We start from the raw sequence: 24,101 nt of genomic DNA on the forward strand, positions 1-24,101 counted from the left end.
AAACAATTACTTAGTAACTCTGATTTTAGAGGCTTAGGAGAAGAATTTAGGACATTTCTATCAGAACATATCTCCTTGACTGAATAACTTCCTAGACTCCTAGTTGAAGTTTAAATAACTGTTAATGACTGTGAAGCAGTCAGAAATGTTTTGCCACGGGGAAATCAACAGTGTATTAAGATAGTTTAGTATTATTGCTGAATGCTGAAGGCAGCTTTTAAAGATCATATGTTTACAAACTAAAGACGTCAGATACCTTTGATCATTCTGAAAAGTATATTGACAGCGTTAATGCCATTTTTTCTTCTGTCTGTGTAGGATCAACATTTCCTTTATATTACATATATATCCACGGGTAAGGCGAGCTTTCAGATTTTACCAATTTTATACAAAATAATCATGTTTCCTTCTGAAATAAACTCTTGTGACAAATAACTTTTTTATAATATCATGCATGTTATGTGCTGCAATCCCAGGGTTTTTTATATATACACATATATATACACACATACTTCTGGGGTACAGTAGTGATACATTTTGATTAGTCATCATGGAAAACTTTTTTATATTTTTCAGCAATGTAAATTATTCGCCTCTGTGCCCGTCTTTCCACTCCCTCCCAAACTGCAGTGTTCTGTACAGAAATATGTCTAAAGAATTACCCCCTTATCTGACTCATTGGCACAATTTGGGCACAATGCTGTGCTACTGATTCCCTGACATTTTTATCAGGAGCATCAACCAGCCACGCATTAAACTTTAAAACCAATGAAACATCCATGTACAGCAGTTATTAGCACTTGGCTAATAAGTGAAGAAACTGGAAACAGATTACCTCAAACAGTAAATCCAAGCCTAAACCGGCTTTTAGAGAAGGTCTCAGGCTGTTGGATATACTTCCATCCAGAAACATTCCCCAATATACAGTACTTTTTAATTTAGAACCATATCCTTCATGATATACAAGGCACAAATATCTGTCGAATTCAGTGTATCTTCTGGGCATGGGGGAACGGAGGTTTCATTAGCAGTTCATGTGAAAATAATTTTTAATCGATATTCAATTTGCTGGCACTGAAGTTTAATGCTGATGGCAAAACCTAAAGCACACCTAAAGGTCTCATCCAAAATCCTTTGGGATTAATGTGCCTCAACGCTAACTTCAGTGAAGCCATGATTTTCTGATTTTTAAATAAAATGCATAGGTTATTTCTAAATCATTCTCTAGGATTCTGCCAGACTTAACTATTAAAAGTTTGCCTGCCTCCCAGGACAGTTTCTGTGAATCCCAAAAGCTTACACTTTGCATATAATAATTCTATCCAATAAAAAAAATAGCATGAAGTGACTTCCAAAATCCAAAGGTCAATAATTCAGCTAACATATATTAATCTTTATTATGTAACAATGATATAATAAATATGTTTATGAATTCATATGACCTGTACAAAAAGCCAAAAAAGATATTGCACCAAGTTAGGTACCAGCTATTTGGATTTCATATTTGTTAAACATATGATCTAAAATTATATACAGTTGTGGAGTTAAGGCAAAACCAGACAATACCGTTAACAGAACAGAAGGTTTGAAAAACAGACAAAATTACAAACAAAGGGATCTCATCTCCAGCTAATAAAGTGGTTGTGTCTAAGGAAGGAATCCCTTAGGTTTTTAATAAAGCTGTTATTATCAATCATGTTAATTAAAACTGAAGAACAAATGTGAGATTTCCTGCCGGGCAAAGCTGTTTTGCAAAGTTGTGCCTGAATGATCACCTTTAACCCTGGTAAGAATATTTGTCTTAACGGTTATAATCTCCTCTTCTTTTCAGGAAGCAGCACGTGGAAAAGGGGAAAACCTTACACCCCCAACCAAAACACAGCCGTAACCTCTTAGCTTTGTGTGAGCTAGACTCGATTGTGACCAGTGACAGAGCATAAATGTATGAGTGAGCCATCCAACACACTACACGCAGAGGAGAATTAAAGTCAACCACTTATCAATAGTAATTACCTTTCTCAAGACAATGGAATAGATCAGGTCAGTTAAGTCCCAATGACAGAAACATGTGTGACCAATATATCAATATACAGTTCTTTGGCAGCAACACACTAACTCTTGATTGGAGTCTGAACACAAACTCTCCTAAATTATAGACCTGGTTGCCAGTCTTTTCATAATTAAAGAAAATCCACTTCTCTCATGAATCCCATAAGTCCAGTAAATGAAATCTGAATAAATCTTGCAGGCAGCTTTAGACTGTAACATTAAGCATAGATATTTATTGTCTGCTTTAGTCTCAATCCAAATATGTCGTATTTAATCACACAAAATTCTGTGAAACTTCTGAGTAGTTCAGATGGGGCCAAAATCCATAAAGAGAATCCATATTCACCCATGAAAAACCAATAAAGAAACATCAATCCCATGATGATAAAATGATCTTCATGTAACAGAGGCAATGATGAGTCCACACCTGGATGAATGTCACAGGAAAATTGACTTTACAGGGGAAAGACCAGAAAGCCAGAAAATGTAGAATACTGCCATCCACCGACCAGATTACCTTTCTCCAATTTCAGGTAAACCTTATCCTCCTTGTCTAGATAGAGCAGGACTCCATTAGTGGCAGCTTCACGCGTGACATCCTTGTCCCCGGCAAAAGCGGAAATGACTGGCTTTCCATTTAGCATCAAATTAACCTACAAGAGAAAAACCACTGAAAAGCTCCAATTAACAGAAAAACATGAAGAACTGCCACTGAATGTTAACTACAGTGTAAGAGGTCTGCTAAGGTCCCAATCTCACTGCCTTTTTTTTAAAAAAAAGAAAAAAAAAAAAGAAAATCTAGTAACTACATTTATTTGGAGTGTACAGGCACCTTTGTGTTTCACGGCCTTGATCTGCGGCTGAGTGAAGCTGGTGGGACCCTGCCCACTGCATGCCAGGGTCCGGGCTCAGGCGACGTGAAAGTTAACACGTTGCTCTCATCTGTTGTTTATGCATGGTAATTTTTTAACTCTCGGGCAATACAGAGCCATGAGCTATCACCCCATTTTGCCTGCCTGACAGGTTGTTTAGACACACGTTAGCAAAGGAGACATTTTCAAGAAATCCAGGCACCCAGAGATGTGATGTAGGCACCTAATGAGATGTCAAAGGGACTGCAGTAGGCTGGGAACTTACGCTTCATGAAGGGCAAAATATTTGTCCCTTCCATTACTGACGGCAGCTTAGCTTTAAAGTCTGGAGCAGACCTTTAGCTTTATGAACCACTGCACTGTGTTTTTGTACTGAATCCATTTTTCTGTAAAACACTTCTGAAAGTCAGCACAGCCTCTGCTCTGAAAGCAACACGACACAGACACTCTGTAAATAAAGATGGGCAGGGGCCAGGGGAATGGACAGATCCCGGCATTTTTTATTTCCCTGGTGGGGAACTATTAGCTTTCTTCTGCTTTTTCTTTTTAAGCAGCTATAATGCAGTCATTGAGGGATGAAATATGAAATGCTTATTCATATTGAGTATGCTGGCCTTGCGTATGCTCCCATTAATTTTAATGGGAGTCACCACAGAATAAATTAGTGCTCAGCATAAGTGGGGCAGCAGAATCCGGCCCTGATTTAGGATTCACCTATCTGGGAAATCTACTTAATCAGATGTCCCCAGGGAACCAATTTCATTTTAATGATATTTAATGGCACTAACAGATGTTCCAGAGGCACAGTAATATCACTTTGGAGGAAGCCTTCAGGTGATTTAGTGGTGTTTAAGTCTGCATGTGGCTGAGACTCAAGCTGCTTTGCTCCACTGCAATGGCCTTCAGGCCTCCCCCCAGTTATCACACATGCAGAAAAGGGCATCAAGAGTTTACTCATTGCTTGGTTTTTGGTTTATCATCTCCCTCCTTCTGTTCCATCTCTCTAGGTCAGGTTTCCCTGCAGATCATCTTACAGCTATTTTAATCACAGCAGAAGACACATCATGGGCTTTCACCAGATGGCCTCACGTTAACTATGCTAAAACGGAGCCAACAAAACCCATCCATCACCTCTTGATCTATGAAAGATTTCAGGTCACGTGGTAGGTTGTAACAGTCCCTGTCACGAGGCCCAAACTCCCAGACCTGAGTACCCGGTGTGTGAGACACCAAAGTCTGCACTGGGCTTCCAGAATCCAGGCCTTGACGCCTTTCTTGGCAATATGTAGTTTAAATCCAGTGAAGCTGGCTGACATACAGTTATTCTAGGCCAGTTCAACTTTCAGCATTTAAGAGAGTGAAAGGAACAAAGTTTGAACATATTAAAGAGCTTATAAGCTCATTATAGAAATTGTCATAAGGTCAATGTTTCGTCTAAGCCTTTTGTCATTGACCTGAATGGAACCATGATTTCCTGTTGTAAGCGGAAGGTGAATTTCACTAGGGATGTGGATGTATCTCGCACCAGCTTTCTTTGCCATCTCTACCATTTACACTTTTCTCAGGAGCTTTACCAGCAACCCAAAGCCAGAGCTGCCACAGAGAACTGGCTGACTGTCCTCCTGCAGACATCGGTTTCATCTCAGCCTTGTACAATGAAAACCATATTCAGGAGCAAGACCGACTGGGGAAAGGCATCAGATACTTCTATGAATCTGGTGGTCTCATGGGTGGAAACAAGGGAAGCCACAGATGCTATTCCAGATCTAGAAAGCTATCATGTATGTCGCAGAAATTGCAGGAGCTGGCATGAAGATTAAGGAATGCACTTTAAGGAATTTACTGTCGGCTCAGTGAGGGGATGTTCAGGAACTTAGAGGCTTTTCCTCTAAGCTAGTACATACTTGTATTTAATTAGGGAGTTCAGCTGCTATTAAGCTACAGAAGAAAATGCAGAATCACTCTTTTTTTTAATATGCAACATATCTTTCTTGTATTATGTGGTGAAAAAGAGTTTAAACTGCTATAAAGATTCCCTAGAAGACATCCCTGCAGAGATATAACGTTTTGGTGTAGTATAGAACAAGAAGACCACCTTAACTAACCCTGGTCCACAGCAAACTGGTGTCATAAACAGATACCTGGCATCATGAGCTGTCAGCCAGGTCACAAAATGCTACAAAAATAATCAAATCTGGTAGATATCACCAGAACCCCTGTGTTTAAGACAGTGACTTTAACTTGTAGCAAAAATATGACTTTTCAATAGTATTTACACATTTAAGTGAAATTTAGAGTTCTGTTTTACTCAAGTGATTCATTCTATTGAATATTTTATAACACCCCAGAGATTCAGTTCTTGTGGTACAGAAGCGAAACTGTGGCCATTTATCTGAGGTGAGGGTCTTGCCTTATTACAGCTGCTCAGTTTAAATGTATTCACTCTACTGCTAGGAACTCTACACTACAGGTTGCTTTAAACTAAGCTATTTTTTCCTTGGAAGAGTTTAAAATACTCTTGTGTTCAGTCAAGATCTTATTCTAAATAAAGAATTTAAGTAAAAGAGTTTATAATCGTGATCAACGTACCTGAATTGTTTGGCTCTGATAGACTTTAATGACGTGAAAACTGAAACTGTAAATTCCTTTTCTTGGTGCTACAAAGACAGACTCCAGTGTGAAAAAATTGCCCACGTTTACTAGAATCTACAAACAAAACATACAGCATGGGAATTAGTACAGGTATTCAGTGGTAAATAAAAAATATAGACTATTAACTTTAGAAACCGTTCACCCATGGAATTCTTACTCTTCATATGTGCTGTTTTATTCACTGTTCTTGCCATTAACTTGGAATACTACTCATAAAAAATTGATATTTAGTTATATATTACATCTTTACTATAAATAAACTAGGGTGGAAAATATTTATTTCTTTGCTACTCTATCGTAACTCCAAGACCTTTCTTTTACACATGGTTACAGGAGATAAAGAAAAGCCGTTTTTATTCATCATTCCCCAAAAATAACATCAGAACACTAATTCAAGGAGTGGCAGACTGGTTTTGGCTAAAAAAGCCATGGTCAAGTCAATGCTGTCTTCCTGAGAGTCTCAAGCTGTGAGAGGATGGATGTACGTGAACGATACAAGTCATTCAGCAGTTCACAGGCAGGCTGAGTTACTGAAACACCTGGCGTATCTGAGCAAAAACCGGCTGTGCGCCTTATTTGCTCCTGTAAGCACTATTAATAATTTGGGTTTGATTAAACAGAGATGAGTAACAGAGGGGAACATACTAAATGAGGGCACGCTAAATATCTTCTTTAATGACTACATTTTTCTTTCTTTCCACTTAATTATGCTTTATTTTTAATTGATCTTTTCAGGCTCCTTTATGCCAGACACAGCCCTAGAAAGGCACCGGGATGTCTAGGAAGTTCACCAGGGTCACGGGCACCGCTCGCGTTAAGCTATGTGGGGTATCCCGCTTCATCTATTACAATTTACTGCTCGTTCCCACGCGGTGCGGGGAGCACAGGGCCACCAGTGCCGGGTACCTCGCACCTGCCCTAGGACAGGAGCTGGTGCATGCCATAGGTGCCGGCATCTCGAGGCGGGGGCTGTGCTTTGAGCCTGAGATTGCTACGGAAAAGTTCCATCGTTTTTCCTTAAGATTCGTTCCCAAAGGCTGTGCAAGCCGTCTGAAATCCACGTAGGCTGCTTGCACCTGAGGGGACCCCGTCCCCCAAGGGCCCCCCCACCACCACCCCGGGGCCGCCTCCTGGCCCCCCTCACGGCCCCGGCCACCGCCCCCGCCTCTGCCGCGGCCGCGGCGGCCGCGCGGGGACCCGCGCAGCGCACGGGTCCCCCTCCGCACCACTGGGACTCAGCGTGCGCCACCCCCCGCCCCCGACCCCCGCCCGCAGGCAGCCGCCCCCCTGCACCCCAACTTTTTGCCGGCATTAAGGAGCGGGCGGCAGGACCTGTTGATGGCGGCCGGGCGCGTCCCGGCGGGGTGGGGCGCGGGCACCCTGGCCCGGCGGGGATCCCCCCACCCTCGCACCCTCCCCCCCCCCCCCGGCCCCGCCGCTTATTACCTGGTCGAAGTAGATGATGCGCGTCTTGTTGCTCATCTCGGAGGGCTCGTGGTTGGTGCTCCTGACGGCCGAGAAGGCGACCTTGGAGTTGGCCGCCCGCACGGAGATGCCCAGAGGGGAGGAGGACGAGCCCTTGGCGTCGGTGGCCGGGTTGGAGTCGCAGACCACCAGGCACTTGCCCTCCAGCACGATGGGCTCCGTGTCGTTCTGCGCCCGCGCCGCGGGGCCGCCCAGCGCCAGGGCCAGCAGCACGGCGGGCAGCAGCCGCCAGCCCATGGTCGGCACCCGCGGCCGCCGCTCCGCGCCCCGCGCCGGCCACCGCGCCGCGCAGCCCGCGGGAGGCACCGCCGGCAGCACCGGCAGCCGCTCCCCCCGCACGGGCACGCACGGGCTCACACACGCACACACCCGCACACGCGCCCGGCAACGCCGCGCTGAAAGTCGTCTTTCCTCAAGCTTCTTCCCTCTGTCTCTTTTTTTTCTCTCCTTCTTCTCTTCTCCTCCTCCTCCCTCCCGCCACCACTTTGTGCTTTTTTTTTTTTTTTCCCTTTCTGTCTTTCTTTCTTTACCCGGGTCCTTTCGCGAGCTCTTTAAAGCACGCTGCAAAAAGCCGCCGAACAAATAAACACTTTCCAGTGCCCCCTTTTCTCCCCTCTCTCCACATCAAAAAAAAAAAAAAAAAAAAACAGAGTGAGAAGGAGGAGGGGAGGCGAACGGGGAAAAGAAAAAAAAAAAAAAAGCCCTCAGGTGAATTATTGATGAGAGAGAGGAGAAGAGAGAGGTCACGAAGAAATAAAACCATTTGACGTTGCCATGATTGCTGCTGCTGGCTCTCTCCCCTCTTCGAGATGGAGATCCAGGATGCTCAGAGTGGAGAGGTGGTAGCACACCCCAAAGCTACCAGATCCCGTGTCTGGTATCAGCGCCGAGGTGCTGCAGACACCAGCTCGCTCTGTCTCTCTCTCCCCCCTCCTCCCTCTTCCTCAATCCCCCCAGAGTTCTATCACAACAAACCTGCCCAGCTCTCACCTAGCTGGGCAGATCTGACGCTTCATTACGAGACCCTCCTCTTGGATTCGCCCCCCTCCGCAGACACACACGCTCGTCTTCCCAGGCAACTTTTTAAGCAGCTGCAATGCCAAAGGGAAAGCAACAAACCATTGCGGCGTCCCCCATTTTCAAAAGGAGGAGGAGGGGGACAGAGCTGCAGCCTGGTTGAAACGCAGCATCTAAACCTGGAGGGGTCTTCCAGGGCACAGACCTCCTGTGTGTGCGTTTGGGCATGGCACCCCGACTCTGTGCGCGCTGCCCTCGATTCCCTGTTACGCAGCCGGGAGGGAAGCAGCCCTCCGCAAAGCCAGTCACTCAGACACTTGGATTTCTGATGGGACTTTGCTCTTTGAAGATTAATGCTGCCGGGTAGCACCTCATGGTGCTGCCAAATGGCAGCCTCTGGTAATGTTTTGATTAGACAGCTCTATTAGTTTGGGGGGGGTGGGGGGGGTTGATGTGTGCCAAAAGGATCTGAAGACTGAGGAGGTACCTTAGCTTAGTACTTCCACGTATTTCAAGATTATTAAAAACATGACTGGTTTGGTCCTGACGGCTTCTAGAGAAGATCTGGCCCTACCGAAGTAGTCTCATGGTGAAACCTAAGCCCTCTTCAGGGACTGGTAGAAATAATACAGTGCTCCCAGTGGCAGAACTGGCTGAACAGATTTCCATCCAAAACAAAAACATAGTTTGTAAGAAATTGAGCATATGATTTTTAGATAGATGCTTTTAATATAACAAATTTTTTTTGTGCGTATAACCGCTTTGCAAAAATATGTCCCATGTCAGCCATTAACCACAAGCTGCCTTCATTCACTTCTTGCCCAGAGCCGTCTGTTTGGGTGCCACTTTTCTACCTGTCCAATCCAGCTGGGAAAGGTGCTGATCCCTTTTGGAGCTGTGAATGCCAGCACATCTTGCTGCCTCCCGCTCTGTAGAGGAGGAGGCTTGGGATACAGACAGCTCACACAGCACCTCAGCTCCGTGCGCTAACAAATGCTGGCCATAAGTCTGGACACTAACAGACAAGAGAAATTAAAGATGCCACAGGAAACTAAGAGGAGGAATAAAAAGCACCAAAACTCACTGTCTATTGAACACCAAGTATTTGTGCAGAGAAATGTGATCTGGGAGTGTTTTTCAGTTGCTGTGGAGAACTGAGGGTGAAGAGTTAAGTCTGCAGAACTCAGCAGAGTCTTTGAGAAGCCATAAAGCAGCCGAAAGTCCTCTTACCTAGCAACAAATACAATACTCTCTAAAATTTAGAAAGCCAGACTCAAATTTTAAGGAGGCCCATTGGTCAGACAAGAGGTAAAAAGAAATTTTACTGTTTTCTAGGAATGCATCGATGTCCTCCCATTCAGTGACACCAACAAAGACAGACAGAAGAGTAAAGCTGAGAAGTACCACTTGCTGTAAACAACGAAAGGAAACAAGAAATAAAGTAAATGTTTGCGGTGCAACTTTGTCCTTTTTGTAGAAATTGAATCTGCAGATTAAAAAAATGTATGTCAACACATAGGAACACCTGTCTGGAGGACTCCCGCAAAACAGAGCTGTATGAAAACAGGAAAAGATTTTGTGCCATAATATTCTGTAAATAAATACAAATGTATAAATAATTCCACACTATTTCAACATCTCATGCTTAAAACTCTTCTGTGCCTCATGCTGCTGAGTAGTCTTTTAACACTGCACAAATAACAGCAAATATATTCGTAACGTACATAAATTTAGATTGAAATTTGAAACTGCTGATGATTTTGAAAGATCAATCATTTGTCAGAGATTAAAAATTTTACAATCATTTCCAATAAGATGTTTTAATTTCATTTTGTTGTGGAGAGTGACATCAACTACCTCTATAGTTGGGGGAAAAATAATGGAAAAACAAGAAAATAGCCAAAACTCAGATAGAAAAACTGAAAAAAAAAAGGAAAGTAACATCAGAAACCCAACTGATCGGCAAGAGGAGGTATAAGCTGACGCAGATTTTTCAAAAGTTGACTTTGCTGTTGGCCTGGCAATACCGTTTTCCCCTTCCACATCTCCAACCGGAATCCCTGAGGGCCTGTTTTGCACAGAGCAGATGCAGACGTGCAAAGTCAAGATGAGAAGCACCTCTCGCGCGTGTGCTTTTCTCCCAGAGCTCTGCATACATTTCTGTGCAAGCAGGTTACTTCAGCTGTGTGAACAAATTAGTAAGTATGCAGCTTACTAATTACAGCCATTTGTGAAAACAGCTACTTCATTTCAGAGCTCAGTTGCGATAGTTAAATGCAAGTTAGGAACAAATTTGCACACACATTTTGCCTGCAGTTAGAAACCTTCTTTTGAGATCACGTTCTGCAAAAGCTAAGTGCTCCTCATCTCATACACTTTAGTCTGGAAAAATCAGAAAATATAACAAAAATTCTCTTAGAACTACCTGTCAGTCAGCACAGATAACATAAGACATACATTAATTATTAACATCATATTTCTCATCACCTGTGAAAGGAGACCGAGGTGGACGCTGTCCTGCAGCATGGATTACATTTTCAGAAAATGTCAAAAAATTTCCCAAAATGTTTTGGCAGATGTCATTTAATTTTGACATCAGTGGTACCCTAATCTCCCTAATCTGAATGAAGTCCAATTAAATGAGGCTGCTAAAAAAGCTAACATGAAGAAGGGGACAGATTCTGCCCCTGTATTTTGCCCACATCTGTGCTGGGCACATGCTCGTCAGTGGTTCTGGTCTGAAACTGCTGTTTTATCTGATCCACCCTTTGAATTGTGGAGTTGGAGATGGGAAAAGCTCAGACACCAGGGCTCCTACTCCTGTCTTGGTGACAGGAACATGACTTAGGATGTGTCCCTTTATTTTTTTTCTTACTTATAAAAGTGTCTGAACAAACTTTTTTCATAATTTTGATTTTTTCTTTTCCATGTCTGAAACTTATTCTTGAGTACTAGATGTGTTTCTAGCTTGATTATAGCTCAGTAAAATTAGCAATTTTTATGGAGTGGAAGGAACGGGACTGAGTGGAGGCTGCAGCATCTGGAACACAGCGGAGGACGGTGGAGCTCCCTGCCTTTGGGAGCCAGCAGCAGCTCGACCAGAAATCTTACTCCGTGCTAGGAACTGGAAGGCACTATGTTTGAGGAAAGTCTTCTTTTCCCAAAGGGCAACCAATACCGAGATTTCAGATTATATTCATTAACAATACAAATTCAAGAGATGAATAAGACTATTAAAAATTTTCCATAGCAATAAGCCATTTGCAGGATGGAGAGAAGGCAGCAGAATAACGGGACAAGCAAAATCCGACACAGCAACCACGATTTAACAGCCAAGTCCTACAAGCGCAAAGGAAATCCTAATAAATTTCCTCTGCTCTGGGAAGAGTAACGCAAAATAGAGGCCATCAGGGAAAGTGCATTTTGTGGGGTAAAGAGCTGAACTGAAAATAAAAATTGAAATCTTCCTGGAAATAATATAATCTACAATAACGTTAGCATTCTCGGACATTGAAAAGTAAAGCATCACACTCAATGATGCTGTAGATAAAGTCTGTTTTGTCTGCTCAAACATACACCAAATCACACTTCAGGCAGTAATGGTGGCAGTTAAAAGTTCTTGGAGGCGATGGATCAAGTCCTTAAATGGAGACCAGAGCCTGCTCTCAGTGATTTCCGGGCTGGTAACTGGGCTGTTATGGCTGATCCCACAGCTAGCTCACGGAGAAGGCAGGGCCTGAGCTCGGCCAGAGGGAGCCCAGGCATCAACTGGAGCGGAGCTGCTGGCACAACCATGACCATTGTTCACATGATGCTGCTAGAGGCGGGATCTATAAATAACGCACGTAATCCAGCCTCAAATCCATGCCTAAGTAAAGAGACTGAAGAGCCCCTGCCAAAACACCTGAATCATATCACAAAATACCTCCTCCTTTTTTTCCCCACCCACACAGCAGGAAGAGAGCTGAGCGGTTATTAGTAACAGCGTTTGTATGGGTGGCTGGGCTGAGTTTTAATTGCCGCATGAAATGAGGGAAGTTTGCTGGGAATGCTGTGGGAAAGACGAGTTAAAAAGCAAAGTTTGCATTTAATTCATCAGCAGCAAGGTTAACGCTCGTTCTTATTTTACCTGACAAGGAATTTCTTACTATTGATCCAGCTCCCTCTAACAGAGATCTTTTTTTTTTCCTTTGAAAGAAAAATGAGTAAAATAAATAGCAACAATGCTCAAGAATGGAAATTCAGTTAGATTGAGCTCTCAGGTTCTTTCCCTTTCTGCACACATGCTGTAGAAACCTAAAACTGTCTCCAGTTGAATGTATTTTGCCCTTTCCCAGGGAACTTTCTGCACCAAGGCAGGCGTGCGAGGCATCTTTCTGACAAAGGGAAGAGCCACAGGAAGAGGAAGGAGAAAACACCATGTTTACATTCACATTTTCTTCTACCTCCTGGCTTGTAAACCTGCATTAAATACAATTTCCGTATCAATATTGCATGCTACCTTTCAAATCTCTTTGGAAAAAAACATCTTGCTTTGTATAATTAGTCATTTGCCTTACAAAAGGGAGAAATAATCTGCCTCAGACTTCCTTTCTGCTTTTGAGCTTCGTGCTTGTGTCTAGAGGCCTTACAAATTCTCCTAACCCCTCAGTAACGGGAGCCCTCCTTCCTCTCCTCTTCTTTTTTCTTTATCCTAATTATATTCCCCTTCTGTCAAGCTGAGCTTTCTGTTTGCTGAGTGTGTAACGTGGTTTTGTACTGAGCTGGCTGAGCACCCATCAGCCTCCTCCTCGGATTAAACCCCCAGCTCCGGCGCTGCTCTACTTGGCTTTTTGCTGAACTCATCCTAATGAGGACGCGCGAGGTGAATCGGCGCAGGAGAGCTGGGGGAGAGGGGGGCAGAAAGGCTGGATTCAAAGGCAGAATGTTGATGATGATTCCAACCTGTGTTTGTGGAGCTTAGTTGTTAGACCCTTTACTGTCTTTTGACATTCTTTTAGGCTAAATATTGTATTTCCTGAGTTGGCTGTCGTCTCCATCTGGCTCTTGGCTCCTGTACAGACTAACTTCTAGACAGCTGGCCCTGTGGCTCTCGGCTAGTTACACAGTTTGTTGGCCAAATCCAGAATTAATTCACAAGCTAATGACCTTAATGGTTCTTAAGAAGATTCCATAAATATTTTATAAAGTAAATTTCACGTCATTTATTTAGGAATAAAATGTAAAGAGACCCTATAGGAATATAATAAAATCTTCAGCCATACAGATGCATATGGCTGTAATGACTAAAATGAATGAAAGTTTTTGCTATTTAATTCAGACAGATGCAGAATCAAGCCTAGATTTTTCTTGCTTTATTTTAATCTAAAAGCCAACTTTACTTGGCTTTTGAAGTAAGCTTTTTCTGTATGTTTGCATATTTTTAATGTACGTCTCTTCATTCCATTCCATCTTCAAGTAGTTTTTTAAACTTTCTGCAGCAGCAGAACAGAGAAATCAATGAAAAACAATCATCTACTTATATTTGTTGGGCTTCTTTAATTTCCCTGACATGCTGCTATAATAAATTTGTGTTTTGATGGCCATCTTAGGAAACAGAATTTTAAAATTCTGTGTGAATTTTAGAGGTGATTAAGAAAATGAAGTCAGCAGTATGGCTGCATGTGTGTAAAGGTAAAGGTGTTCAGATATGCTGACAGCATTGGCATTTCAGGTCTTTATTCAGCATTTCTTACACGGCCCAACCTTCTACTTGGCCAGTACTGCAAACCTGAGCATGCTTCAGGCCCGAGCACAAAGCGCAAATCAGGGTTTGAAATGCTCATCGCCAGGTCCTGCGATGTTTCTGCAGTTAGTCTGTGATCGATGTCTGGAAATATTCCACAGTTACATGGTTATGCTGAGTCCAACAGGCTTGGTCTGGATCTACACAAGTGTAAAACTGAGAGAAAAAAAAAAAAATTGACCCTGTAGGTTCTTTTAACTCCTTCATAGATCCTAAGTAACAGTCAGTTGTTTGCAACACCAACAGGCCAGTAAATTTCATCATTAATCTTGGCTGAGCTATCCTCAAACAGTTTAATATTTCTCGTGTTTATTTTTATTCAAAATATTTCCAGTTAATCTCTTTCTAAGTTACATGTTTAGCCCTCTTGTAAAAACAAGAGCTTTGGTGGACTATGACCGTAAAATCAACTCACATACATTAACTGCCTTTATAAGAGGTACTTGCAGCTATAGAACTTGTAAAGTAAAGTTTAATTCTTGTTTTACTATTGCATTTCAGTTCCTGTCTAGGGGAAGAAAAAAAAAGAAAAAAAAAAAGAAAAGAAAAAAAAAAAACTGTTCTTTTCGTATTTTCAACTAATTTACCTGATACACTTGTGCAATTTTATGACATAAATAATTTTGAGAAGTGCTGTGCTGACCTATGCCATGGTCTCAACTTTTTCAATTGCATTTTAATGAGGCAAGAAGTGTTATTTTTGCCCAAAATGGAATAAAATGAGATGATACAGTCAGAAAACCAGAAAAATAGCCTAACTGGAAAATCTTTCCCTTTTAGCAGGAGGAAAGGGGAAGGAACATGGTTTGGTACTTGCTCGGAGACTCAGAGCCCGTTTCACTGAGCAAGGTGGTTACAGCAAACTCGCGATGGAGCTTGCAAAGGCTTCAGCAATCTGCTGGCAGTCAATTTAGCTTAAACTGTTGAATATGTTTTGTAGATATAGTTTGCTAATTTAGTGTCAAGGAAACCACAGAAAACTTAGATCCTGAAGTGGTGCAATTTAGTGCATCTCCTTTGACATCCATCGAGGTACACAGATTACCTCCCCTCACGAGAATGTGTCCCATATTAATTTCTCACTGAGTGGTTTTCATAGCAAGGGCCAAGGAGAAACTAAAAATAGTGTTGCTGAGGGAATAATTTGCATTAAAAGAAGTGTCTAAGATAGTGAATTAAGAGACTATCCATTGGCTGTATTGCTTGTTTGATATTTAAAGAGAGTGGATTGACTGGAAGACTTGTGATGATACTCAGGGATGAAGCCACAGGGAATGGCTTCGCATTCAGATTTTTAGTGCCATCTATTGAGATGTGCCAGCTTTAACAGAAGAAAAAAAAAACTGATTTTCAATGTATTGTAGGTTTTGGTTTTTAACTTACCAACTCACATTGCCTCCATTCACTGCCCAGACTAGTTTCCAGCCTCCTTGTAGCATGGGTCATATGAGATGGCCCTGCTACATTCACACACCATTGGGAAACATAAAAATCACAGTATGGTGTCTTCAGGTAGCTGATTTCTCTCCTCTCATTTTAGAATAAATATGATAAGAGCAAATCTCCGAAGCTGGGCACAGCCTTCCAAATCTCTAGAAACACCTTAGCAACAGTGACAGAAACTCGCCGTGGCATTTTTTTTTTTTTACTTCTTCTCCCTAATATATGGTTTCCAACATCTATTCTCCACTCCTCCAACAGGTGTTTTAACCTTTCTGCAGCAATCAAGCTGCTCGCAGGGGCTGGTGTCAAGGCAAGTAGTAGTGCAGCAAGCACAGGAAAGCTCCATATGGAGAGGCCTAAATGAGTAAAGGTGAGTGAATAAATGGTTTATTTAAAATTAATTAACCAAAGAAAAGGTTCAAAGGAACAAAACTATTTGGGGATCTGCCCCCAAAAGTGTACTTTTCACTTCAAAGAAAGAAATGGGCTTAGGCTATTTCTCTGGGAAAAGTAGAGAGGTTTGTTTTATCTACAGATTTATGATGGCTAATTTCTAAAGAACAAATTTCCAAAGAAAATTGATATTTGTTTTGTTGCTGTAGTTTCAACATTTCCACTTCCCTTCCATTCCCTTTTTCTTTTGTTTTTCCTTTATTTTTCATCTGTTTTGCTAGAGATCAGCAGGGCTAGAGGGAAAGGAGAAAATTTGACCCCAATTCTTCTAGAAATTTCCTCTAAAAATCTGACCTTACCAGAAATTGTGACTGCAAATGTGCAAAAGAACCTCACAGTGTCTAAATTTTACCTCAGTCTTTCAGAGGCAGAACACAGTATAGCAAACCTTGTTTCTGCTGCTTTCCCAAAAGCACACATCTTTTAAAACCAAAGTGTATTTTTTTCTCAACTTAATATTTTGGGTTAAAAGATCATTTGGATAGCAAATATTATAATCTCAATGTACATTTTCTTCTACAAGTTGCAGAGCTAAGTTAGGGAGTGCATGTAATTTGTGTAACTTAAATCTGCAAAATATTTAACTTCCAGTGTCTATTCAGTTCTAATATTTGCAGTTCACAATTGGTAGTGGGTTAGAAAATGAGTCAATGAGTCTTTCAGGGAAAGGATATCATGCTATGCAACTTATCCAACTATTCAGGCAGCTTGAATACCAAGTCTTTTACTGTACCTGTGTCTCTTGGTTGCCTGCTTAAGGATTCAGGACCAAAATTCACTTTCTTTTACATTTGTACCATCACTTGAAGTGGTCTGGAAGTAAAGCTTAACAGACAGTTTTAGAACAAAGGTTGCTTGATTTTGTCTTTTTAATTTATCTCTGACATCAGTAGTTGTTGTAATAATTTTCAGCTATAAGTTAGCAACATATTTAGAGATAAACATAAAGTATGAGTATCCTAACCTTTGTAGCAGATGGAAATTGATTAATCTGGTTAAATATTGTGATCAAAAGCAGCGTGGCCAGCAGGTTGAGGGAGGGGATTCTGCCCCTCTACTCTGCTCTCGTGAGACCGCACCTGCAGTACTGCATCCAGTTCTGGAGCCCCCAACATAAGAAGGACCTGTTGGAGCAAGTCCAGAGGAGGCCACGAAGATGATCAGAGGGCTGGAGCACCTCTCCTGTGAGGACAGGCTGAGAGTTGGGGCTGTCCAGCCCAGAGAACAGAAGGCTCCAGGGAGACCTTATAGCTGCCTTCCAGTACCTCAAGGGCACTGATAGGAAAGATGGAGAGGGACTTTTGACAGGGACATGTAGCAACAGGAGAATGGGTAATGGTTTTAAAATAGAGGGAGGTAGATTCAGACTGCATATAAGGAAAAAAAATTTTAGCTGAGGGCGGTAGAGCACTGGCATAGGTTGCCCAGAGAGGTGGTGGAAGCCCCATCCCTGGAAACATTCCAGGCCAGGTTGGATGGGGCTCTGAGCAACCTGATCTGGTTGGAGATGTCCCTGCTCCTTGCAGGGAGGTTGGACTAGATGGCTTTTAATGGTCCTTTCCAACCCAAACCATTCTATCATTCTATGATTTTTAATCAAAGCGAAGCAATTACTTTCTACCAAGGTTTACTTGCCTCCAGCAAGCCTAACTATTGCTTATCTATTGCATCTCTCTAAAATGAAATCCTAACAGAAAAGTGTTTTTCTCCTTGGTCAGGTATTTAAAACATAGTTTAAATGATTTCACATTTGAGCTTTCTGTTTGTGTGTCCCTCTAAATGTTTAAAACTGCTCTTGTCACAGAAATTAGTGGCAAGAAAAACAGTGGGGATTACAATGTTTTGCTTTGTTATTTTTTGTTTGTTTTGGTTTTTTGCCAGAGACAGCCATACTTAAGCAGTCATTTCCCAGATATTGATACTAGACTCCTCCAAATATGCCCGTTGAAGTATCATATATGGATAAGAACAAAAACAAAAAAAAAATCCCCAAACCCTGAAGTTTGAATGAAGTATTAGGATGAGGTTAGATACGTCCTTATCTCTCAGCACTCTCAACCCTTTATAAAGCTTGACACCACATTTGCAGCATTCCTCTGTGCTGTGCATACATCATTACAGCAGTACAGAAATATTAAATTATTTTTCCATCTTCCATCCTTCCATCTTTTCTTACTCTGAAAATTGTGCCAGCAGCATGAAAGGTAGGGCACATTCCCTATGTGTCCTGCAAGTCCATTAATCCAAAAGCTAAATTCTCGTAACTGCTCATGAATAACACTTTTCACTATTATTTGTACGCATATGTGATACTTTACAAACCACAGCCACAGAAAGTATCCTGGAAACCATGCATTTACCATCAAAGGCCAAACAAGGCAATACCATTGAAGACGATCAGCAGTGCATGGGAAACACACAGCACTGCAAGAGCTAGGCTAGAAGTCCTCCTTCAAATCCCCTCTAAAATTTCTAAGAGCAGCAAGTTCATCCCAAAGGATCCCAACATTGTATAATAAACCATATGTAATCTAGAACTCCTTATAGAGGAACTGCAGCCACCTCTGGGATGGAAAAAGAGCAAGTCTTTTAAAAGTACTTTTCCATTAAGTTTGAATAATTTCCTGGACGCGTCACTGAGTAATTTTTAACCAGACCTTTCTGAGTCTGTCTCAGCAAAGCTGTTAAGAACAATGAATATCTATTATCTGTCTTTGGTGTAGTGAATGCTTTAAAAGATGCAGGGAAGAAAACAATACATATATTTCACAGCTAAGGAATCAAGTCCATCAAACCCACCAATTTCTCTCCCTTGGCTGGTAGGTGTCTTTCCCAAGTGACAATCTGTTGTCAGTTATTTAACTCACTTTCTTAAGGAAATGAGGCTCCTGAACTCACATTCTGCCTTTCTTTTCATCCTCTTCTGATTACTTCTAGAAATGTTAAACTCACCGACAAATTGTGAAATCTCCATCTTCTCCATTATCAGAGATATTCACAACCACACTGGATACGCTCTTGGGCACCCTGCTCAGGACTAAATGACCTCCAGAGGTGCCTTCCAGACTCCACCATTCTGTGATTCTGCTAAAACTCCTTTTTTTTTTTTTTTTTTCTCTCCAATGAAGCTACCAAAATATGTACAAGAAATACTGGGCAAAACAGAAAGAAAATTAAACAAATATCCAAGCAGTAAGTACTTCTGAAAAGCTGATAGTATTCAGTAATCACTCTGAGGTCACAGTACTTGACAAAGATGTTCTTCTCCGAGACTCCCGTTCCAAAAGTCAGTTCCTAACATGCAGTGTCCTGCTTCCCAGCGTTATGCCAATCCCAGTCTATGGGATTTTCAGCTTGAAACATTGGCTTTCTCTCAGCAGGTAACAAAACCTCACTGACTGTGTTGCATTGAGCTTTCTCTGTGGCTGCTCAAAGTTCTTCTGTGGGATGAGTTCATCAAGATGAATGCTAATAAGCAATTATCTGAGTCTCAGAGCATTCAGATAAAAAAGCTGTAACATAGAAGCTATTTTTCCAGCCCTTTGAGAAGGGTGTCAGAAGAGCCTTCCTGCTGGCAGGAAGGGAGAGACAAATTGATAGGAAGGATTTACACACCTAAAACACAGATTCTGCATAACTTTTGTGCATGTGGTCCCCAGAACTGGATCCAAAATCCAAGTGTAGTCACCATGTTCACAGAAATCAGGCTGTAGGGGCTCTAGCTCCTCAGTCTTGAAGAAAGGCAGGTGTGGGCTCTGGCCTCAAACCAATGGTGGTTCTTTATTTTAACCAATGGATTTTCAATATAAAAGTATAGTAACTATTTCAAGAAAAGTTACTGGCACTGAGGTTTCCTCCTTCCAACTGATTGTCCCAGTCTCTAGACAGTCGTATCCTATAGCAGCTCAATAACACTTCAGTGGTTTTGCACAGCTGCAAGGGGAAAAGGTGGGAGCAACTGAAGTGAATCACAAGTGTTTTCTAAACTTCATTCCCTGAAATGTCTGTTTTGCACAGCATACCTGCACAGATGTGGTACAATCAGTGCCTCTAAAGGAGAAGTTGCAGAGGCCACAGGAGTGCTCGTCGCGGGCTCCGCACGCCTGTTTCATCCAACGCAGCCAGAGCTCTGCTTTAGCTTGGGGAAAAGAGCCATGACAGCCGGCTTGTCCTTTTGCAGGGCAAGTTCAGTAAATCCATAATCAAAAGGATTTTGGTTGTTTTAATTTTCCTAATCGGCTTAATTCCTGACAACAAAGTGAGGCATCAGATTGTTTTAAATGGCAGGATTTCAAATAATAAATTTCCATTGAAGTATTAATGACAGCAACTTGGGATATTATCTGGGAATTATTTACTGACTAAGAAAAGTTCCTGTTTTGAAATTGAGTCAAGCAAATTGCTATTTATAATTGCATCATTTTGGGCCAAGTCCTATAGAGCTTGTTCAGGAAAATTTCCAGGAGCTGCAAGAAGAGTTTTGGCATAAACAAGCTCATCAGTTCTTGATCTTTACGGACAATAACCTTTAGGGTTATTCTCTTTTTTTAGTGCAATGCTCATGAGCAAACAATGTCACCGTAGCATACATCACCAGTTATTTATCCTTGTGCAAGCAGAAGCGTGTCAGTTATTTATGTTTCAAAAAGCATTGCAGCATTTTTAAATTGCATCCAGAGACTTAAAATCTGCATCTGAAACCTTTTGTTTCAAATGCCTTATTTGTAAAATGAGCTTAAAGCAATATTTACCTACTTTGTAGTTTTCTGTTGTTTAATTACTGCTGACTGTCCTTGACTAAAATATTCCTAATGAGCAAAATTCATCCCTGGATAAACAAGCAGCAAGTGTAAGGCTTAAGCACATTTAGCAATCCCTGCAATCATTTCAGTGTATACCCAAGGAAGCACAGCCTGCTTCTTAGACCTAGCACGCCAGCTGCAGTAATACACTGTGACATGAAATACACGACGTTAGTGCTAAATAAAATCTTATTTGCACAAAGTATTCATACATGCATGAGTCTGAGTTAGAGTTTTCCTTAAAAGCTCTCCCTTTCTTTGGTACTCTGGGAATAAAGCAGACGGTTCAACTTTCTGTACATTCTACTTGGGTAGCGAGCAGCAACAGTGAAAAAACAGACATTTGCATGTAGTTTGGTGAGAAAACTTAATAGACGAGCATTTTACCAGTCTGAAAATGTCTTTCAAATCAGGGAATGAAATGTTGGCTCTATGAATATCCACAGCAAAACTTCTGCGAGCGATGCAGGGAAGGACCTCACCAAGAGCTTTTTGAGTCCCTGTTTGAGTCAGAGCACCTCAGTGCTCCGTCAAAGCAGCCGCTCAGTTTGAATTTTTTTACATATTCTTTTTTAAAGCAAGCTGCTTGAAGTTTGTTTGTGATTCTTCTGAGTCATCATTAGCAACAACTTCTTAACCACAGGAGTGAGTATTTTCTAAGAATACTTTCAGGCTTCAGTTGTGTACAGTGAGTGCCCAACAGGTTCCCTTTTAGAGACCCTGTGTTTTTATTCACTTCATCTAACGCAATTTTTTTCTCCTCCTACAATTGGTGTTTGTATTTGAAAAGCATTAATTCAAACTAGAAGACCAGCATACATAAGCGACCCCAAAGCTTTTATGCATAGAGCACCTCCCAAGAGACCACAATTTTTATTTTTGCTTTACCATTCATTTATACAAATTAGCACGCGTACCCTGCCTGCTGTCTGGTCTTCTGCCAGTTCAAAAGGGAAAATGGGAAAGCAAAGTTCAGCCACTGTCCTAGGATATAATTGGCCATTTATGGAAGTTAATTTTTTTCCACTGAATTTGTGTTGGATAATACCAGCTCTTTACATTTTTGGTTTGAGGCAACTCTAGGAAATTTCTGCCTCCGGGGGGAAGATATTTGTCTTGCAAGCTGTGAATTCTTGTAAAACCCTTGTGAGTGCTGGTAGACAGGTAACACTGGACCCCCTGGGAGCTTGAGTCAATTCCGTGATCCATGCCGTGAGCTCCATTCTTAGAGCATTTCTCGGGGCAGATTTGAATACACAGAGACACTGGGCAGGCAGGCAAAGTCAGAGATTTCTACAGAGAGCTCCAATCCTGGAGCAGGAGGCTTCTCTCAGTCACATTTTTGCTGGAGACAACTAATGTTTACTATGAGACCCAGAAATTCTCTTTGCTATTATTGCTGAAGTACTGCACATACAACCAGTAGTGTGCATTTTAAGGAAACAAACTTTCAAGAGGGAGCTCTGTTTCCTTCTGGAGCAAGCAGTTTTCACACAGCTGTCATGAAAGAGAAGAGTACAGCGTTTGACCCGCAGCCTTACTTCACACAACTGAATATTGAGACTAATTTTACTGAGAAGAACTACTAATATACTGTCATCATTAAGCTTTCATATTTCATAATATGTCAAATGTCAGCTTGGTGGTTTTTGCAGGGAAACAAATAACCCAGATGTAAAAATAATACAGTTCTTGCAGGTCTCTACCTGTTAGAGTGCTCCCAGTTGTACTGGTTTCCACAATCAGACGGCTTACTCAACTCTTTGACTTTTATGACTGCAGGTTTGCAGGATAAAACTGTCAGTTGCTAAAGAAGGATTCCACAGACATTATCCACACAGAGACTTAGAGTTTCTCTATATAATCCCACACAAATTTTGAAGTGTACCAACTATTATTATTCTTTATACCACCAAAACTTAGTTATACAGTTGACTCTAAGAGACTTGAAAAAAAACAGTCTTATGCAAAACAACACTTGGGGAAAAAAAAGAATGAGGTAGGGAACAAGGTCTATTTATTTATTTTTACATACAAACCAGGAGGTCTCAAACTCACAGGCACTGAAGAAATACCTTATTTGAGAAAATTGAAACATGTCTCCTCAGCAAGTTCCCAGTCCTTAGGAAAGCTTCGTGCTCTCTGAAGGGGCTAGAACTTCTTGCCAAGGAGGTATTTGGACATTAATTTTTTTAATTAATGCTCCAGGATATTCACACAAAGACACAGATATCGACTGCTGTGTAGGATATATTTTTAATTGGACAAGGCCATGCCAACTGAGCTATAAAACAAGTATAAGCTGTTAGATATAATAATAGAGAAAAAAAAGACTGGGGGAAAAAAAGTGAGTCATGGGGAAAAAAAAAAGAGAAAAAAAACTATTTAGTTAAAAGACACCTCCCAGGACTCCTGAGCTAAGATAATGGTAGAAAAACATGAAACTTATGACCATCACGAATGCTGTTGAGGGATGCAGGGATCTTGATACCATGGAAATGGCACTTGTATTCAGGATTATCTTACATGATTCACATATAAATGAAGATAGTTCCGATTTTGGAGCAGTAATGAGAGACATCAAAAACTGCAAGTGTTGTTTACAGTGCATGTACATGCACTGTATAGGGCATTCTGGTACAGAGATGCAAGAAATTTAACAGGAATTTAATTTTCCTCTTTCAACCAGAAATGAGCGATGTAAGCTGTAGCCCCTGATACATAGGCAGATGCCGCTGACTTCAGTGTCAGCCAGATGTCATTGCTCTGATGCTGACTGAAGGCAAATATAGCCAATATGTTTTCCTTAAAATTAAATCCCTTTATTTGCTTCTGTAATTAATTTTCTGTAAAATAAGTATCAGGGGTACTAATTTTGCTATTTGTTTTTTATTTTATTCCTTTTGCCTCTGAGAAATGTGACTGCGTGTTCTTATCTGGAAGCATAGTCCTGCCAAGACTGTTGAGAAGCCAAAATGATGCTTCATTAACGGGGACATGCAAGAGCTAACGGATGGCAGCAACACTGGCAGCAAAAAGCTGAGGTGACCCACTGGGTACTTTTGCGTTGCTACAATGCAGAGCTTTAGTTCCTCAAAGATCTTTTTAGACCTCCTCTAAGAGGAGGGGTGGATTTAAGGCAGAGATGTTAAGCGGTGAGGCCCACTGGCATTCACAGCTGGTGCCGGGTTCACTTCTCACAAAGCTGGAAGAGCGGTTGCTTCTTTGTTGACCAGCACACTTGCTTAGCACCTGATGCTCCTGCTGAAGACATTTCCCTGGAGTTACCGCTCGCTGGCCACGAATGAGATGCTGCCTGCTTAGTACAGCTTTTGGCCAGAGAACTCCTTTTAAGAGGAGGTTTGTAAGGATTTGAATCAATCAGGGAAGGATTCCACTTCCTTTACTGTCTGACATGACCAGCACTAAAAATCCAGGTACTGCAGCACCTGGATGGGTATCTGGGCTCTTTGCAGGACTTTTCTCTAAATACCTACATGTTCAGCAGTGGTAACATCTACAACATCAAATTAAATGCTGGAT

The 24,101-nt window shown here is 41.6% G+C and overlaps 2 protein-coding genes across 2 annotated transcripts in view; both read right to left on the reverse strand.

The window, feature by feature from the left end:
* Positions 1-1,372: 1,372 nt before the first annotated feature.
* CBLN4 (cerebellin 4 precursor) lies at positions 1,373-7,295 on the reverse strand. The gene is made up of 4 exons (XM_086760774.1): positions 7,020-7,295; positions 5,511-5,627; positions 2,567-2,702; positions 1,373-2,476 (listed from the first exon to the last, which is right to left on the reverse strand). The coding sequence occupies exons 1-4, from the start codon at positions 7,293-7,295 to the stop codon at positions 2,268-2,270; spliced, it is 738 nt and encodes a 245-aa protein (XP_086616900.1). The 3' UTR covers positions 1,373-2,267.
* Positions 7,296-22,795: 15,500 nt separating this feature from the next.
* LOC104479141 (uncharacterized) overlaps positions 22,796-24,101 on the reverse strand; it is a 45,808-nt gene continuing 44,502 nt past the window's right edge. Inside the window, exon 18 of the mRNA XM_086760729.1 lies at positions 22,796-23,822. The gene's annotated coding sequence lies outside the window, so the exon portion shown is untranslated. The remainder of the gene's footprint in view (positions 23,823-24,101) is intronic.

Source organism: Chlamydotis macqueenii, chromosome 16 (assembly GCF_036417535.1).
Source record: "Chlamydotis macqueenii isolate bChlMac1 chromosome 16, bChlMac1.mat, whole genome shotgun sequence".
NCBI classification, from domain to species: domain Eukaryota; kingdom Metazoa; phylum Chordata; class Aves; order Otidiformes; family Otididae; genus Chlamydotis; species Chlamydotis macqueenii.

Coding starts and splice junctions, on each gene's coding strand:
- CBLN4 (XM_086760774.1), bottom strand. CDS start 7,295: ATGGGCTGGCGGCTGCTGCCCGCCGTGCTGCTGGCCCTGGCGCTGGGC. Junction 5,628..7,019: donor GCATCATCTACTTCGACCAG/GTAATAAGCGGC, acceptor TTTTGTTTGTAG/ATTCTAGTAAACGTGGGCAA. Junction 2,703..5,510: donor ATCAGAGCCAAACAATTCAG/GTACGTTGATCA, acceptor TTTCTCTTGTAG/GTTAATTTGATGCTAAATGG.